This window comes from Astyanax mexicanus, chromosome 12, assembly GCF_023375975.1.
Source record: "Astyanax mexicanus isolate ESR-SI-001 chromosome 12, AstMex3_surface, whole genome shotgun sequence".
In the NCBI taxonomy this organism is placed as follows: Eukaryota; Metazoa; Chordata; class Actinopteri; order Characiformes; family Acestrorhamphidae; genus Astyanax; species Astyanax mexicanus.
The window spans coordinates 294,585-310,637 of NC_064419.1; the positions used below are offsets into that span (position 1 = coordinate 294,585).

At 38.5% G+C, this 16,053-nt stretch overlaps 3 protein-coding genes across 3 annotated transcripts; 2 read left to right on the plus strand and 1 right to left on the minus strand.

Moving 5' to 3' along the window:
• The first annotated feature begins 13 nt into the window (after positions 1–13).
• Positions 14–8,942, plus strand: gle1 (GLE1 RNA export mediator). The gene is made up of 16 exons (XM_007229134.4): positions 14–225; positions 1,140–1,388; positions 1,569–1,727; positions 2,479–2,627; positions 2,787–2,847; positions 3,014–3,268; positions 3,945–4,170; positions 4,905–5,017; positions 5,121–5,190; positions 5,600–5,742; positions 5,845–6,035; positions 6,179–6,308; positions 6,985–7,089; positions 7,190–7,272; positions 7,941–8,004; positions 8,173–8,942. Exons 1-16 carry the CDS (start codon positions 127–129, stop codon positions 8,239–8,241), a joined length of 2,166 nt encoding a protein of 721 aa, XP_007229196.3. The 5' UTR covers positions 14–126; the 3' UTR covers positions 8,242–8,942.
• Positions 8,943–9,096: 154 nt separating this feature from the next.
• si:ch211-51h9.7 (uncharacterized protein LOC558400 homolog) lies at positions 9,097–11,956 on the plus strand. Its single transcript, XM_007229127.4, has 2 exons — positions 9,097–9,870; positions 10,815–11,956. Exons 1-2 carry the CDS (start codon positions 9,459–9,461, stop codon positions 10,967–10,969), a joined length of 567 nt encoding a protein of 188 aa, XP_007229189.2. The 5' UTR covers positions 9,097–9,458; the 3' UTR covers positions 10,970–11,956.
• seta (SET nuclear proto-oncogene a) lies at positions 11,161–16,031 on the minus strand. Its single transcript, XM_007229128.4, has 8 exons — positions 15,706–16,031; positions 14,043–14,100; positions 13,760–13,902; positions 13,209–13,312; positions 12,989–13,102; positions 12,720–12,890; positions 12,222–12,341; positions 11,161–12,090 (listed from the first exon to the last, which is right to left on the minus strand). The coding sequence occupies exons 1-8, from the start codon at positions 15,776–15,778 to the stop codon at positions 12,067–12,069; spliced, it is 807 nt and encodes a 268-aa protein (XP_007229190.1). The 5' UTR covers positions 15,779–16,031; the 3' UTR covers positions 11,161–12,066.
• Between the last annotated feature and the right edge of the window lie 22 nt (positions 16,032–16,053).

A 16,053-nucleotide genomic window follows, 5' to 3' on the forward strand; every position in this document is an offset into this window, starting at 1 on the left:
CTCACAGGAAGCGGAAATTAGCGTGTTGTGTTTCTAAAAGTCCCACAGTCCAAATCTGCCGCTTGGTAGAATATTAGCTAAACTAAACTAGGCTAAGCTAAGCTTTATGTTTAAAGTTTTACCGAAATGGCAGCAGATAGTTTAAGGTGGGACACGCTGGAGGCTTTAAAAAACTCTTCGAAGGGTAAACTCAAATACAGCCCAGACTGGCTGGAGAAAGGGGAGGTAAGAGCCGCTAAATTAATCTAATCTTACTGATTAATCTGTATTAATCTGAGTTTTCGATAGCTGGGATAGTTAGATTAGTCTGTTGGCCGAAAATTCTGCTAATTTATCTCACAGACTTTAATCTGGAGTGAAGAATAACCACAGCTATAATAGTAACATCCCGCCATCAACAATATAAAATCAAAAAGTGAATTGCTATCTCATTGCTTTGAGATACTAAGTCATTTTTGTGAGATGCTGTTTCATTATTTTGAAATAGTAATTATCATTATTTGGAGGGACTATTATTATTTTGAGATACTAAATAATTTTTTTACTAATACTTTTTTTTCTATGTTGATTCTCAGATATAAAGTCATTATTTTGAGATACTAAGTCTAATTTTGGGATATTATCTCATTTTAAAAATACTAAGTCGTTACTTGGAGAGATCTTTGAGATCTCATTGTTTAGAGAAGTCTTTATTCTGAGATACATATTCCACACCATATTCTCAGTTGATTCTAAGATTTAAAGTCATTATTGTAAAATATTAAGTTGTTATTTGGAGGGACTGTCTCATTATTTTGAGATAGTAAGGCATTATGTGTAGATTATATCTCATTAGTTTGATGCTACCCCATTATTTAAAGATATCAGGTTGTTATTTTGAGATACTAAGTCTTTATTTTTGGATACTATCTTATGATCTATTGTTATTTTGAGATGCTATCTCATTATTTTGAGATACTAAGTCATTGTTTGGGGATGATAGTTTGCAAAGGCTTCACTGGAGAAAAGTAAAAACAGATGTAGTTTCATTCCAAAAACCAAAAAACTAGTGGTCATATCCTAAAATAGGTAAATTCGCTGCTTGTTACGTCCATTTCCTTGATCATTTATGTATGTTTCTCTTCATCTCTCATCTTCAGGATATTCTCGCAGGCTGTAAAGAGGTTACCAGCCTCTCGCCTCTATCAGGTGCTATTCTGAAGAGACTGAGCCCTCGACCTCTGCTCAAAAACTGTTCACTGGGTTCTCCCATCCGTGATACGAGTCTTTCCACCTCTGAAGATGTTCCTTTGTGCAGTTCAGCTCCCATCAGTCCACACCACACCCTCACCTCTCCGTTATCACCTGCCACCTCGCCTCCGCTGGCCTCTATTGAAAGTGAAGAGAAGGTATAATGTTTATTTTTATTTTTTTGATGACATGACACTATAATACATAGCGGAACAGTGTACTTTATTTGCATTATTATTTTTTGCATTATTCCGTACTTTCTCAGCTTTTTTCTGTAATGGAATTGTACTTCATTCTTGTGCTTTTTTATCTTATGCTGTTGTTTTATTGTGCTCTAGGTAAATGAGGATAAACTGGAAAATTCACACTCCACAGTGGACCTCAGCCCTGTTCCCTGCAGCACTCCACCACCAGCAATCTCCCTCCTTTCTCCCAGAGCCTCTCAGATGGCAGGGTGTATTCGTATCTGTGAGGAAAAACATCGATCTAAAGCCAAGGTAAAGTGTACATTCAAAATTACATATAGTATAAAAATACATATAGTGTACAAAAACACAAAAAATACAAAATAAAAAGTCTATACACATTACATTATACTAGACATAAATGTACAATGTATGAGGCTCGAGTTTTCCTGGACCCTAAATATTAATGCTTAATTAATCTAGTCAATAACTTATATGAACATATATGTGCGTACGTTTGACCTGCAGAAGAGAAGATACTGAATAAAAAGCTCAAAACTAAGTGTAAGCTGCTACCTGACAGAAATTTCTCCTTGCCAAAGAAATTTGTCCTACATAACATGTCATCAATATTATAGTGATTAACAACAATTGTAGAATATTGTTGTTCTGTGATATATATTGCGTTATTAAAAAAGACCAGAAGTCAGTGATCCAACTTATCATAATATTAATAATGCAATATATGCATCAATGATTGATTGTACAATTAATACAATTAATGGTATTAGGTATTTGATATAATAATAAAATCTTGTAGCTTTTGTCATGTAAAATTTTTCTTTGTATTAAGCAGCAAAAATGTTAAAAAAATTATACTGACTTGTGCTGGAAAGAAGAACAAAAACATATATAATTACTAATGCACTACACTAAAGAATACTGTCATTAACACCTTATTTATGTCATATTTCATAATATATTCACAAAATTGACATGTACTGTGGTTGCATGTCTGTTCCATAATAACGATGAACTGTGGTGAACTGATTGTGGCTGACAGGCGGAGTTGAGTCTGAGGCAGGAGCTGCAGGAGAGGCTGGTAGCTACTGTGGCCAGCCGTGAGTCTGAGCAGCTGAAACGCTTTGAGGAGTTTATGGAGCTCAAACAGAGGCAGGAGTATCAGAGCGTGAGGGACATGGTGGAAAAAGAGTGAGTACTAGAAGCACAGTGTGTGATGCTGTGATGAACTGAGGTTTAGTCATGTTTTCTGTACTCATCTAAGTGTTTAGCCTTAAAATGTTGATGCAAAAAATATTTTGCTTTTATCCCACAACTAATAAATATGTTGTGTTATCTGTCTTCTAAAAGCACGCAGGAAACCCTCGGCCGACAAGAGAAACTGAAGGAGGAGCACAGACATAGAATGAAGGTAGGAATCAAAAAACACACACCTGTAACAAACACACAAACTTTAGTGCGGACTCTGATTCAGACTTATGTGAAATCGCCCCAAGATTGCAGCTTTAAGATTCTTGCATCTTGATGCATGAATTAATTTTTGCACCCCTAATATTAACCTGTATTTGCTCGATCAGATCCTGAACCTGCGTCTGAGGGAGGCGGAGCAGCAGCGGCTGCGAGAGGCGGAGCTGGAGAAGCAGAGACTGGTGGAGGGCAGGGACAGGCTGAGGACACTTAATGCCATTCAGGAGGAGGTTCTTCAGCTCAATCAGCTCCTCGAACCTTCATCCTCCACACAGACGGGGCTCACCGTGGATCACACGTCTTATATCACCCGCGGCAACCAGCTGTGCTCACAAGTATCGGAGGTGGTGCGCACCACGGCGGAAGTGAGTTAACATTTTCTTGTGCTCACATTTAAACTTCTTGCAGCCGAGCTGGTGACTGCAGTACTAAGAAAATACCAAGATAATAATGTAATAATAATGCATTACTAAATACCAAGTCTACAATAAAGTAGGATAAGGTGTTAAAAGTATTAATGTATCCAGTATAAGGATACTATTGTTAAATAAAAGAAAAAAGGGTAAAAGTACTGGTTTTAAAACTACTGAAAGTATAAAGGTAAAAATATGGTATATGTTTATACTTCTCTACATCCAATCACAATCAAATTTACTCTATCTGGATGGAGAGATTTATCTGGATAGGGGTTTTATTGAAAAACAGCTGAAATTACATAGGAATAACCAAGCTATTTGTAAAATGTAAGTGAGATTACAAAGTGGCTCAAAGAATCAGCGTGGAAATTTGCAATATTACAGCAATGCAGATGATGGGGCAGTGTCAGGACTAAAAAATATACAAGAAATTATAAATACAACTAAAATATTAGTTAAAAAAACTATAAGATTAGCAGGGAATTGGTTAACTAGTATCTGTGTTGTTGAGAGAGCAATGAATAGTAATATTACACATTTCACCATGACATAAATAGTACTAACACTACGAATGTGTGTATGATGATGTGTACAATATCCATGGCTAACTGTGATCACTATTCAGGGACAGTTTCCTAGTGTGGAGGACATGACTGTAGCAGAACGGGCCCTGCAAGAAATGAGGTCGCTCCTCAGAGCCTTGCAGGAGGGAGTGGCTCATGCTCAGGAGAGGAAGAAGAAGGAGCAGGAGAAAGAAGAGGAGATGAAGAAACAGGCAGAACTGAAAGCCCAGCAGGAGGAGCAGAAGAAGAGCGCAGCGGCATCTGCTAAAGAGAAATCCAGAAAACAAGGTACATCATAACAAAAAACAAGGGGGAAAAGATCACAGAGCATCTCACGATACGATATCACTACAATACATTACCTGTGATATTGATGATTCAGTCAAAAGTATGGACTCAACTTTTTTCATTCAATGTGTTTTCTGTCTTTTTATGAATTTTACATTGTAAATTTAAAATTGAAGACATTAAAGCTATACAGGAACACACATGTAATTATTTTGTCAAGAGTATACTGTAGATTTTTTCTACATTTTACCCTATTTATTTGATTAGCATCAAATAAATGTGGAGTAATGTTAAATTGGGGGGGGCAAGTCGTAACCCCTGTGTTACCTTCAAATTTACTAACATATTTTATGTTTGGGGTCAATATAACCCCAGTAATTTTAAACTACAAAATTGTTATGTTATGTTATGTAATATTGAAATTTATATCCAAGTTTATGTCACATGCTATATTTGTTTCAGATAGTGGTGTGCCTTATCATATCGTATGCAATAATAAAATTAAATTTTAATTTTGTTGCAGTGGTGTAAATTGAAATTGAAATATATATTTTTAATTCAGTCTTTTGTTAAATCGCCAATAGTATTGTTATCACGAAAATACCATGAAATATTGTGATATTATTGTAGGGCCATTTCGCCCACCCCTACAATGTATTGTGTTAATGTTATGCACATTAACAATCGAAATTCTCTAAATCCTTTCTAAACACTTTGTCATTGTTTATCATCAGGTCTGCAGAATAGCGCTGAAGAAAGCACCTTAAAATGGTACAAAGAGCTGCAGGAAACGGCAAACCAGTGCGCTCAGGCTTTTGAAGACCTGAACAACACCAAAGATATGCAGGTAAACATTATATCACTGCACTAATAAAGTCTGTAATCGTGTATGTATATGTTAAAATGATCTAAATGTTCAATTAATTAATTAAAGTTGTATATTTGTGCAGACAAAGAAATTGAGGATGGAACTCCAGAAGGCAGCCACAATTCCTGTCAGCCAGATCTCCAGCATTTCAGGTGATATAATCTTTCTTTTTAAATTTTTAATTCATATTTTCCCCCATTTTCTTCCCAATTTACACGGCCAATTTCCCAACCCACTCATTAGGACATGTGAAGTCAGACTCCGCCTCTTTTTGAACTTTTTGTCGAGTAGCATCACAGCGCTAACGCTCGGAGGAAAGCGCAGCGACTCTGGTGGTTCTGATACATCAGCTCACAGACGCAGCCTTGTGCTGATCCACATCACCCTAGGAGTGATGAGGGGAAAGAGAGAGCGCCATCTACTGTACTGTACCCACCCAGAGAGAAACAGCAATAACAACTGTGCTCTCTCGGGGCTCCGGCAGCTGATGGTGAGCTGCATGAACCTATGACTTCTAGTTTTTTTAATAAATGTTTCTTGTTTTTCATGCTTGGCATTTAGGCTCTCAGCTAAAGGAGATTTTTGACAAGATAGACAAGTTGTTATCGGGGCGTCCAACTGTGTCTGGTGGGAAGTCCGTGTCCACGTCCCATCATCCCCATGGACTGGAATATGTTAGCTATAAATTAGCAGAGAAATTTGTGGTAAGTTGAATTTGGTTTAGCATTTATATTAATTTAGTTAGCATTTTATTTATTGAAATGTTGAGCAATTTTAGCTTCACTCTTTAATGAAAATGTGCACAGAAACAAGGGGAGGAGGAGGTGGCGTCTCATCACGAGGCGGCGTTCCCTATCGCGGTGGTGGCCTCGGGAATATGGGAGCTGCACCCTAAAGTAGGAGACCTCATACTGGCCCATCTCCACAAGAAGTGTCCTTACTCTGTTCCACACTACCCACCTATGAAGGACGGGACCTCCATGGAGGAGTACCAGAGGTGAGGGAATAATGCCAGGCTGTAATTCGTAATAAACTTGAGCATATCATTACCTCACACAGCTGGACTACACAGATAGTTTGATACAGATTTTAATGTTTCCCTTAAAAATCTATTAATCAGTTGAAATGTGTTTCCTGCAGGATTCTGGGATATCGTGTAGATGAGTCTGGTGTGGAGGTGCAGGACAGTTTCCTGAAGAGGATGTCTGGGATGATCCGGCTATATGCAGCTATAATACAGCTAAGATGGCCACACAGCAACAAACAAGGGGTAAAGTTTGTTTATGTTTATATTTTACAAATATTTAAAAAAAATTGTATATTTATTTTCTGTAAATTCTGTGATTTTCAGAGATTAAAAAGGGTACTGTAAATTGTGTGTTTTGAGATTACATACAAAACTTATTAAACTAGAAAAGAAAGGTTTAAGTTGACTTGGGAAAAGAAATAAAAGACATAAAGTAATATAAATAATGTTCAAAATACTGCTTTTGGATGTTAGAATATAAATGAAATTTTGTGGTTCTGGCAAAAAAAGAAATCTGACCTGTACAGCCTTTTAACATTTTTGACAAAAGTTTGCAGACACTTTTGAATTGAAACCAATGGGGAAATGTCCAAGTCGAAAAACGTACACCGTACAAAAACTGTTTGAAGAATCACTTCGAAAAGCACAACATAAATCAGTATACAGTTTTGTGATTATACCTAAAAAGCTGTGGAAGAAGAAGCGTTTAACAGTTTGAGGGAAGAGCTTACTTAAAAAGTTTACTTTAATAAAGGGCTTTTTCTATTGTCACACAAAGTATATAGCTCACCCCTGTTTTGATATGGTTGTACAGATTGGTTAAATGGGTTACTGTAGCCTTTCTGTCAGCTCCATCCAGAACGTTGATGTGTTGCGCTAGAAAAAAAAAGGACTTTCTCATTGTAATTCTCTCTTACAGCCTGATCCTCATGGACTTAATCACGGTTGGCGTTGGTTGGCACAAATGCTGAACATGGAGCCCCTTGCTGACGTCACAGCAACACTCCTGTTTGATTTTCTGGAGGTAAAAAAACAGCCATATCAGACACGACTGGAAGTCTCTGTACTTTTTAATATATTTAAACTATAATGTATTTTTTCCTCCTCTGTTATGATATTTACAGGTCTGTGGAAATGCTCTTATGAAACAATATCAAGGGCAGTTCTGGAAACTTCTGCTGCTCATCAAAGAGGAGTATTTCCCCAGGTACAGAACCATACATATACTCTGTATTTGGTATCAGTACACATAGTGTGATCAGAAATAATAGATTGATTTGATAAAAAAAATAATTGTAATACAAAATATTCCATAAACTGGGTATTGTGAGGGAACAATTCATTAATGCTATAATACAGTTCTGTTATGTAATTATAATATAGCCATAATATATAGTAATAATTCCTGTTTAAGACCGAGGACCTGTTTAGCTGTAATAATTAGGGGTGGGACAAAATATCATTATTGTGATATATTGCAGTATTTTTTCAACCGATTTTAAGAGTTGTTTAATGTTAAAGGTGTGAAGTATCTTCATTCATTACTCTGTAGGTAGAATAGAGTTTAGATAATAGAATTTAATAAAATACTTCTGTAGAAGTTGAAAAAGCATCAACTCAAGCTTTTTACTCTTTAAGTAAAAGTGTTACTGGATTTAAAATAAAAGTACTGGATTTAAAACTACTTAAAGTATAAAAATAAAAGTAATGAAAGGGGAACAAATAATAATATTAAAGACATAATCTTAGGCCACGCCCACAGAGTCCTGTAGTGCATTAGTACGTTTTTGGACACCTCTTTTTAATGTTGAGTACTTACTAGTGAATGTCTAATTTGCTGGTTTTCATTTCTCTTTGTCTTTTTTTAATTTTAAGGATTAAAGCCGTCACCAGCGCTGGTCAGATGGGTTCAGTAACTAGACTCAATCAGTTTTTAGAGGTAAGCAGGAAAAACTGGACAACTGTTTTTATTCTATTTGTGATTTTATTCTAATTGTTAGTGGCTCATTTAAAAATATATATATTTTCTACTATAATATTGTCTATGGAAGTGTCTTGTTTTGTGAATATTTTCAGGACAAATGCATTTATTTTCTTTTTTACGCAGAACTCTTTAAGGAAAAAGCAGATTGATCCACCGAAAGGACAACTAACTTCATCCTTCTGGAGATCTTGATGTTTTTTAAGAAATATAGTCAAATCCAAGGCATACTTCATATAATGACACAAAAACCAAAGCCAGCTTCTCACATTCAGTCTGTATAATATGTATAATGATGTGAAAGGGTCATGGCTTTATTGTGCCCAGAATAAGCAGTTGTTGGTTTTGGTGGTGATTTACTTTTTGTTCCCCAAATTACAGAATTACAGCTCAAGCAGAGCTGTAAATTTTACCGCTTAAATGTGTGCATCACTGTCCAATGAAAATAAGTATCTCCAAATTGTTAACTTTACAGAAGAAACTATATTCTAAACTTTAAATGAAGGTTAATGTGATTTTTCATGTAATGTTAGTCTATTCAGTTAGAGTCATTTACACTGTGCACAGAGTTCACATGATGCTTTGCAGTGGACGGCAATTATTATACAACAAATCAAATTTTAGCATATATTTTATATATATTTTTTGTTGAGTTTTATCTGTTTAGTTATTGTTAATGCTTGATTTTATTTCATGTCGTTTTTTTGTTTTGTTTTTTTAAAACATTTTGTTTTTGTTCAAACCCAATGTGCCCATGTAATAATGAATCATGAAGTAATCCATACTGTGAGATACAGTCACAGCAAAAAGCTTCAATAAGAAATGGACTGTGTATCCACTGGTATATTTATCAGTTATACTGATTAAACATGTACATAAACAAAGAGTAGAAACACTTTCAGTCTTTCGATTCGTTTGTCACTGTGTCGTACTTGTGGAGTAATATATGGAGAGCTTCGGTTACAGTGCCATTATCGGCTGATAACGGCACTCATAGAACGCCTCTCAGCCAATCACATTACAGGGTTGGAACTAACTGTGGTAAAAGAATTGTTATGACTGTTACAAGATACAGGAATTGAATGTAATTGAATGTAGCTTGATACGGTCAGTGAGTGGCTGTTGATCCTCCCTCCTGCGGGGGCGGTGTTTCAGTGCTGGTTTTAATTCTCTGTGTGGAGTTTTTGGGGGAGGGTGGTTGAAGTCAGCTTTAATGCTTTATTTGTTGCTGATGATCATGATGATTTGGGTTCTGTAAAAAATAATGGGTTTTCTGAGGGGTTTTATGTAGTAAAATCAGTGATCTGAGCTGCTGATTCCCGTGTAATAAAGCGTAACTCTGCCTTAAACACCCCCCGCCCCGCTGCTCTGCTGCCCGGGCTGCGCTGCTGCTGCCGCGGCGGAGCGGAGAGATGGTCCGGGTGCGGAGGCGCCGCGCCGCCGCGCTCTCAGTAATAAACTCTCCCCCGGCGCTCTGGATCCTCTCAGTGGCCGCAGTGCTGCTTCAGGAGGCGGGCGTGTGTGGAGCCTGCGCCGCCGCGGAGGGGCTGCTGCTCTGCAGGTCCTGCGGGCATGAGGTGGCTCTGGAGCGGGACGTGAGCTTCGTGCCCAGCCGCCTGGCTCTCTCTCACCGGAACAACACGGTGCTCGGGGAGCGGAGGATCACCGTGCAGCTCTTCGAGAACCCGCAGGGCTTCCAGTACGAGGTGCTCACCTTAAAAAAGGCGGACGTGCTGAAGCACTGGCCGGCGGATAAACATTTCACCTGGTTTCCGGGCTTCTCGTGGACTGTAGCCACCTGCCCGCGATGCAAAACACACCTAGGTGGGTCAAACTATTCAAACAGCTGCTTTAAAATACTAGAAATAAAAGTAAAATAATTTATCTGTAGCTATATTGTGAACAGTGATTTAAAAACCTGTTTCAAGTAAGGAAAGCACGCTCTTATAAACACGTAGCAACACCATGCCAACCACCTGCGGTACCATAGCAACCACCAGAGATACAGAGTACATAAACGAGTACAAAGTTTGTCGCTGGGGCTGTACCCTGTATTTAGGTACAATAGAGTACCTTTATGTACCAGTAAAGATTATAAACTTTATAGTCAACTGAATGACAAAAACTTGATAATCCAAAATTGTCTTTCAAATAAAAATATCAAAATATATATTGTTTATTAGTACAGTGATACAGAATACCGAATGTACCCTTTGACTGGTTAAACGGTACAATTTGTTTTTCCTGCTGTTAGAAAAGACTTTGTACTTCAGAGGGAACATCTGACCCAATAAAAAACAATATTACAGCTTTAAAGGTACAATAAAGTACTTATATCATACCTGTTTTAGTGTTTTAAATTTAATAATATAAAACAGTGGATTCTATAACACTGTTTTGACCTCCACTCATTAAACATTTATCTTTACTTTGTCTCTTACTAAGAAGTTTCTGTTTAGCTATTCAGGTAAATCAGAAGCTATTGGAAATTACTTAAATGCTCTTGCTTAGATGTGTTCTGTTTTTCCACAAACCGTTGTATATTGTATGGCCTATGATAACAATAATGATTATAATTATTGTACGGCTTACAGGCTACTGGACTAAAATCAAGGCTACAAATGTTATTAAATAAAAAAATATATATATATATATATATAAATACTTGATATTGAGGTGCATGCAGCAAATACTAAAGTAGCTGTGCTACAGTTTGAGAATCACTGCTCTAATGTACAGTAACTAAATCGCTGTGTTTTTTATTTCAGGCTGGGCCTTCCAACCAACCGATTGGCCTCAGACAGTAACAAGGCAGGACTTTGAGGACTCGGATCAGACTTTTGTGGCGCTTATTGTACAGAGACTACTGCAGGAGCAGTTCGCCTCCACACTTCTGATGACCCCAAACTCTTTTAGAAGTTGACAGAAAATTCTCTTCTTTAATTTCCACTCAAAAGGGCTTATTAAAAACGAAAGGGCTTTAAAAACACCACCAGTCCCTTTCCCCTTTACAAAAACACACAGAAACCCACCCAATAAAACTTTTGTTACCCCTTTCATCCGTCTCAGCCAATGACTGTATACAAGCTATTAGAGTTGGAGAAGTCTCAAACATGGTGTTCACATTTAAGTTTTATTTTAAACAAAGCAAACTCAACAGCTAGTTTTCTCCTGTGAGAAGTTGATAAGGTTAGTAGAACATACACCACACAAAACTTAGGCTAACCGAGGCAGTGGGGGGCCAAAATTTACAAGCATGATTTTTTTAAACTTTTTTTTTTTTGAAGATTTTATTTTTCTTTATCAAAAACGTCATTTCAAATCTGATGAATGTCTGTAAAACAAGACGAGATTTAAAAAACCAAAACAAAAGGAAAAATCCAAACCGTGTCCAAATACCCTCTTCTTTCCTCCCTCAGCCCTCACTGAGACTTGAGCCCTCCTGAACTGACAAAAGGTTACAGAGGGGACGGGAACTCAGCCTGTGATCTATATCTGTTGCTGAAACCACAAGCTTAGAAGAAAAACTTAACCAGAAGGAAATAATTCATGAACAGGTTGTAACGCCATGAGTAAAGTAACAAAGCCGTGAAGGAGGATGCTAGTACTAGCACATCACTACGCACCATGGCTTTTGTTCATTTAACCACACAAACAGGAAGAATCCATATACATTTATATATATATAAAAGAAAACGCTATTTGCAAGTCTACTCCAGACAGCGTGCTGCTGATTCTACAGTGTGTTTTTTTTTATACCTCAAAATTTACTTGGGAACTGAGATGTTAAATGCCACATTGGCAGTATTTTGCAGTCAGTTTATTGTGAGTCTCTTCTGGGATGGGGGGAATTCAAAATGGCACTGTCATGATAAAGAACAGGAGATGGAGCACAAAAACAACTTGGGGGAGAAAACAGGGAAAAAATTGCTCCCAAAAAAATAAAATAAAAATAAAGAAGAAGCAGGTGGGTTGTGGGCGGGGCCAGGTAAAAAGGGATTATGCTGAACGTTTTTCTCCTCAGTCGTCTTCACCATCATCATCCTGCAATGTAAAGAAAAGCATCACCGTGTTAATGTTCTCATTTAAAAGGTCCATTTAATACAAACAATGTATCAGAGTACATGTTACACAAATTTAAATTCAGTAAAACCTGGGTTAAAATTATGGATTACCTCTCCATCATCATCCTCTTCCTCTCCATCTTCCTCCCCTTCTTCATCAATGTCTTCCAGACCTTCCTCATCTTCATCCTCATCCTCTCCCTCTCCTTCTTCATCTTCCATGTCTGGGACCTGTTGGCAGATTATGGTTCAATGGTAAGAAAAAAGTTGTGATCATTTCGATTTTTACCAACAAGCCCAAGAACGTGTGGAATCAAAATGACTAAACACTGGAAACAACACTTGTTTGAATTAGAATTAGGGTTACACTATATTGGAAATCGGACATTCCATTATGTTGATCAATATAAAGAAACCAGTGATTAAGTCAATAATATTAAATTGAAAATGATCTATATATTTAAAATTGTATGGTTTAGTTTACCCTGCTTGGCATTACACATCCTCCAATGTGACTACTACGAATATAAATTATATATTATACAGCCCTGGTTTTAATTACCAACAGAAGACTCTTGCTGTCAACATTCAATAAATCAACACACTTACCAGGTAGTACTGCAGGGGGTTGGGCCAGATGTCATCCTTGATAACCTCCCCAAGTTCATCTGCTCCTGAGTCGGAGTGGTCAGTGAACCAGGTGAAAAAGCTCTCCGGCTCTTCATGTTGCCTCTTCTTGCCTGCTTTACTCTGAGTTTGGCTAGGACGATTTGTGAGGTCCTGTAAGACAAAGAATTTTAGTTATCTTCATATGTAGAGCTATACAAAACTAATAAATAATTAAAGAAATAAAATAAAATACTGAACACTATACACACCTTTCCAGGTTTCCATTTGATCTCTGTTGATTTTGGGGTTGGATCTCCACTTTCGTTCAGATGAATTTCTTTGGAGAGGACTTTGTTTTCGAAATACATGTTCTCATCGAAGTACTGCAAAACATTAGCAAAAATAAATAAATAAAAGCAAATTAACATTCATCAGAACCATTAACAGTATTCATTCAGTTTAGAAAAGGGGAGGGATTTCAATACTTACAAAATCTATTCTGTAGCCTGATTTTATGTCTTCAAACTCCGTTACTTCCACCCTGGTCAGGTAGTGGAGTGCCTCTTCATCCTCTTCACCAAGGAGAGCAGAGACTAAGAAGGGAAAAAGTCGATTATTTACCAACATATATATTTATCACTTGTAGTCAACTCCAATCAGTTCCCAATTATACATTTACCCTGCACAATAACTCACTTTACAGATTACCTTGTTGTGGGCTTTTCGTGTCAATTAAGTTACAGACTTATCTTACAACAATTAGACATGAGTTCAATTTTTCGTTTACAATGATATTGTCTATTGTTTTTATTTGTTCACATATATAACAGTATTTTAGCCACTGCTTCAATAACTGAAAAGTATATACATATCCAAAACTGCTGGCTTGTAATGCTATTTTACTATTGTTACATCAGTGCCCTTTCTTAGTCTTCAAACAACAATATTGTTTACTGCAATAATTTCTAGGATGATAAAAAAAAAATCAGCAAAAATAAAAATCGACCTTATTGTGAGAGCCTATCTTGTTCTGTGCTTACCTTGTGGGTGGTTCACGAATGTAGTGACCCAAAAGTTTGGAATTTTGGCAATGAGTTCTGATCTCTTCTGAAAGAACGGCTGGCGAAGCTTGTTGTATTTCTGCTCAACTTTGAGGATCTCTTCGCTGGCCTGTTCGTTCAGTCTGCAAAGATCAGATACAGGCATATTAGTCAGTAATTCTACGTAAACATACTGAAAACAACCATCACCATTATTATTATTATTATTAATATCATAACCACCACCATCATCATCGCCATGCATCAAATAAACACCACTTACCTGTCAATTTCATTCTGTACTTCGTCAATGTGCTCGATGGCTTCTTGTTGCTCTTTTTCTAAAGATAAAAAAAGAGATTAAGGAGAAAAGTTAGACAAAAAGTTTTAAGTTTTTAAGCTTAAGACTCACACCCCCTCCTCTCTCCTCTTTCCCTCCATCGAGGTCTTTCTTCTCAGACTCCCCCGCCCCCTAATTTATTTCTCCGCGCTTAAATAGCCAACTGAACGCAAAATAATTAAGTTAAATTCAATTTATAAATGTTATGTGTTATATATTGGAGCATTTTCAGTGAGAAGTGGGTCTGGCGGCTGAGAGCGGCGGTGCTGCGGGTCTCTCTCTGCGGAGCGCTGAGAGCGGGGCTGAGACGCCGCTTCCTGCTCCTCAGGCCGCGTGGTTTAAATGTGCGGAGCCGCACTCTGCTCCTTCTTCACTCCGGCCGCCGGTGTTTTACAGCCTTACCGGGAACCGGCCCGCTCCCTTACCCGCTTACCCCACACACTCACCCCCTGAATAACTAACTAACACCAACACATCAGCATTATTCCCTCCATTACCTAGCTAGTTATCTAAACGCGCATAATCGACAATTAGCTAGCGTTAGCATACAAAGCTAAATGAGGGGAGCTGTGCGGCTAACGTTAGTTAGCTTAGCTATGTTCCATCATGGCGGAGCGGCGGCGCGATCCCACAACAACAATAAAGTAGCGCGCAGTCCTTGATGTTTCATTCAGCGCAGCCCGCCGTTCTCCATCTCCCCCAAACACACAGCCGAGCACCCGCACCCGAAAACACTGCGGAGGCTCAGCTATAACTCCCCTACACCGCCTAAAAACGCCCGCGTTGAAATTTAACCAGTCACGCACAGAAGAACACACAATCCCATTGTAGTTAGTTAGCTGCGTTAGCTAGCGGAGCCGTTAGCTATGCTATGCTAGCTAAGTTAGCATTTAGCAACTAGCCAACATGGCCTCCGCTGCTGGTGTCCTGGTGAATTGTGCTACCTAACAATTTGCGCTACTTATCTGCACAGCGCATGCGCTGATACACAATCTTTAACGTTTGTTTTTATTTTTTATTTTACCCTTCCTTATTCTACAATATAATTTACTTACAATCTAAGCTCACTTTTTGTCTTTTAGTTGCGTTTTGAAAGCTTGTAAGTTGCAACTCAAATGAAACTTACAAATACTTATTATCGCCTCAGTTAAAATACATGCAAGTTAACAATTAATACGATATCTAGCTAATACAGTGATTTAGTTAGGCGTTAATTTTAACATGCTCCAAATACTCCCTTTAAGCTATTATTGTGCTTTTAGCCTATAAAAACAGCACATCCGCTCTTTTTTTGTATCTTATTCCAGCAGTTTTAACTATATAGTCAGAGTGTGGTAGCACGATTTGGCAAGGTAGCACATTTCAACGCAACACCGTGCAGTGCCTTTCCCCGCTCATGAGCGCTCTCTCAACACACAACCAGGCGGACAGACCGCAGCCAATCATCAGCTCCTGCAGCCGCGCACAGCGGGGCTAAACCCGCATACCGTGCCCGGGCCGAGCACGCGAGCGCGGCGGGAAAGTAGCTAAGCTAACATTTAGGTCAACCAGAGAAAGAAAGATATAGAAAATGGCGAGGAGGTTCCGCGAGGCCCGCGCTACTTACCGGAGGTCTCGTCCGCGCCGTCGTGGTTCGAGTTCAGCTCCTTTTTACTCACTTTGGCCGCCGAGGCAGACATGATGCCGCTGTCTGAGGAAAAGTAACGCGAACCGACTCTCAGCGAAGACTCGGTAAAAACTCCTGCGGTAGAGAAGAGCCTGTTTGAGCGGGAAAGGCGGAAACTAGCGCACCGAAATTGTGCTGCTGCGCTTCTCAGCACAACTTAAAGCGAGGAAACGCGAATACACACAACGCGCCACCACACACACAACTGTAGCAGTGCACACGCGCGCGCACACACACTCGGCGACTACACTCACGCGCTCTCTTCTGGAGAGAACGCGCCCCGCACAC